Consider the following 3,263-nt stretch of genomic DNA (forward strand, 5'->3'; position numbering starts at 1 on the left):
TGAATATTTCCCTTATGTTGTTTTAAGATCCTTTCGTAAACGTATAAGTCCATGACATTGTTTTATGAAGTCATTTTAAATGAATGTTTTTGCACAAAAAAAAAAAAAAGTTATCTCAGTCATATAGTAGCGACTGTAGGTAAGTAGAAAACTAGGGTTGTTACACTAGCTTCGTAAACTTCTACTTCGTAACTCACTTGAGAACAAATCAGCAATCCAAATACTAACTTCCTAACCTACGACTCCAAAACTAAATGCCCGAAACACGAACCTAATAATAAAACCCAATTCAACACCCCCAAATTGAAGTATTCAAAATCGATATTTGTTGTTACCTTTTTAAATGTAAATAGTTCTTAAATATGATATTATTTAAGAGATCATATTTTGATTATTTTTAATAGAAGAAAACACATGCGTAAGAAAGGCAAAAAAAATATATATATATATTTAATTAGGTTAAATTAATTAAAAAAAAAATTAATTATGTTATAAAAAATTTAGTTTATATTCTCAAATAAATAAAATTGAAATATTGGAATCAGCTAAGTGTATCCAAAACCACAAATCCAAGAGATATGTACTGTCTCCACACATCAATCATCCCTTACAAAACCATACAACATTCCATTTCTTATAAACATCATATCATTTCATATACTCCTACTGTTTGAACCATTAGGGCTACTAGGCCATCTCCCAAATGTGCAAGCCATCAAGCTCCTCCCACTCAGCCCGCTCAACGTCGTCTTCAAAATCGTCAACCACCGGTCCCCGACAACCGGAGCTTCACCCCCGGACTCCACCCGCCTCGTCTCCGGGACAGCGACCTCCTGACCACTCCCGGCATCGCTACTACTAGCGTCCAAGTGATCGATCTCCTCGACGTCCCAATTCACACTCAATGATGTCCTCTTCTCCACAAGCCACTCCTTGATCTCACCAGTCACCCCTCTGCACTTCTTCACCTTAATCTTAGCCAAATTGGGACACCCCCAAGCTAGTGATTCAATCCCAATGTTTGAAATTGGGCAGCCTTTGATGCAAAGCTTCTTCAATGACTTGCATTTGGCTGCAATGCAGGCGATCTCTTCATCGCCTACTCTACTCCCACACAGAGCCAATCTCTCCAGATTCACACAGTTTGAAGCCAACAGTGACAGAGACAAACAAGTTGGGTTTACACCAATTAGAACAAGCTCTTGTAAATCAAGGCATTGTTTAGCTATGGCTATAAGCCCCTCATCTCCTATTCTATTGATTCTCCACCCATCAATGTGGAGCTTCCTTAATCTCTTACAGTGTTCAGCAATAGAAGCAAGCCCAAAATTTGAACAATCCCAGACTTTGATAAGATGCAATATCTCTAAGTTTAAACAGTTAGAAATGGCTGAAACTCCACAATCACTCACCTGGATCCTCTCAATATGAACTTCGATCAAGCTGGCCATGGCATTTCCATGGCCAAAGAACTGGAAGAGTTCATCCCAATTCCCCTGGCAGCGGATGATCTTCAAAGCTTTGAGGTTTTTAGAACCCATTATAAGGGGAGTTAAGCTCAACCCATCAACGAGATCCTTTAGCAGAATCGATTTCAGAGATGCCGCTGCTACGCCGGGCACGATCGGTTCAGTACCAGCGATGACGCCGCGGAGACCCTTCAAGGACAATTCCTCGAGAGTGCTGCTGTTCTTGAGGAGGGCGTTAATGGAATTCGCCCCTAAAGCACATGAGCTACAGGAAAATTTCTTAAGGGTTTTGCAATTGGAAGCAAAAGTGGCAATACCCATATCCGTGAGTTGAAATCGGCCGGAGAGTTTGATGCGGGTCAGACTCCGGCAACGGATTGAGACAAGAATCAAGGCGTCGTCGTTGATTCGAGAGATTTTCCGGTTGCATCGAAGAGAGAGCTTCTTAACAGAGTCAAATCGAGCGAATAGAGAGGGAAGAAATGGGAGAATCTCATCTTGAGCATTAAGAGACAGACGATGTCGGCTCTCACCCTCCACCTGAAACCACCGCTTACATACCAACGAACAGCTTTTCCGGTCACCGGAGTTGAGGAATCGAAAAATAGAGGCCAAACATTCATCAGGAAGAGGAAAAGTAAAGTCCACGAAATTCAACAAACCCTCATCCATCGAGGGAAGGACCAAAGGGGAAGAAGAGAGTGCACCCACTTGAGAACCAGGCGGCCATTGTTGATGGTCACGAAGCTGTAGAGAGGTTTCCGGCGAGGAATAGAATTGACCCATCAGAGAATAGGGTTTGTAAACAGCAAAGAAGGAGACGATTACACAGATGAGGGGAAGATAAAGGAGGGATTTCGATGTTGGGTATTGTGGGAAAGAGAAAAATAATATAAAGGGGGAAAGTGGGGTTGGATTAAGAAGTAGCGGTGGCGATGCCCCGTCAAAAGGGAATGCGTGTCCTGTGGCCTTCGATTAGGCGCCGAGAAGCAAAAGTCACAAACAAAAACTAATGGAAGTGAGGAATCTGAGCGGACCAATTAAAAGAGGAGAAAAAAGAGGGCAAAGTGAGAAGGAGGACTTGGTCTTGCAAAGACGCCTTTGCTTACTTAGACCATTGACAAAAACATATTAATAACAACTTTGTGAATCTTCCCATGGATTTAAAGTCTTTCATTTTCTGATTTATTATATGTCTACAACACAACTATTGAATTCAAAATTTTATTCCTCCCAACTACCCAGTCCAATCTCTTTTTATGTTTTGAGCGTTTATATATAAATAAAGAATCGAAAACAAAAAATGAACCCAATTAACCTTTTATGCCAAAAACGAGCTATAAATGAGTATCTCTAAGTCTAAATTTTGGCAATCTAAGTGTCTTAAAACGGTGCCTAATACCATTAGATGACAAAAGTAAGATAGCTAGAAATGAACCCAAAACACTTAAGATTTAGATGGCTAAATAGTGTTGAAGTGCATTTTAGATTAGGGCTAAACGACATCACTTTACTCTCATATGAACCTAAAACACTTAGGTCTTTACTCCCCGTGCATCAATACTACGGATAAGGGTTATGGTCCTTTAATTTTTTTTTTTTCTTTTTCCCTAGTCCTCGTTTTGTCTCTAAATTAACACCCGTTTGTATTTTATTTTATTTTGATTTTTTTCTTTTAAAAGTGGTGTTGTTTGATTTTAAATTAGGTAAATTTTATCATATTTTTAGAATGATCAAGGAATCTCCAACTATTTCATGGTCATGAACTTGTCCACCTCGCAAGAGTTCTATTGG

The 3,263-nt window shown here is 39.9% G+C and overlaps 1 protein-coding gene across 1 annotated transcript; it reads right to left on the reverse strand.

Moving 5' to 3' along the window:
- Positions 1-518: 518 nt before the first annotated feature.
- LOC111777818 (F-box protein SKIP2-like) lies at positions 519-2,451 on the reverse strand. The gene has a single exon (XM_023657538.1). It carries the CDS (start codon positions 2,253-2,255, stop codon positions 654-656), a length of 1,602 nt encoding a protein of 533 aa, XP_023513306.1. The 5' UTR covers positions 2,256-2,451; the 3' UTR covers positions 519-653.
- Between the last annotated feature and the right edge of the window lie 812 nt (positions 2,452-3,263).

This window comes from Cucurbita pepo, chromosome LG16, assembly GCF_002806865.2.
Source record: "Cucurbita pepo subsp. pepo cultivar mu-cu-16 chromosome LG16, ASM280686v2, whole genome shotgun sequence".
Lineage (NCBI taxonomy): Eukaryota > Viridiplantae > Streptophyta > Magnoliopsida > Cucurbitales > Cucurbitaceae > Cucurbita > Cucurbita pepo.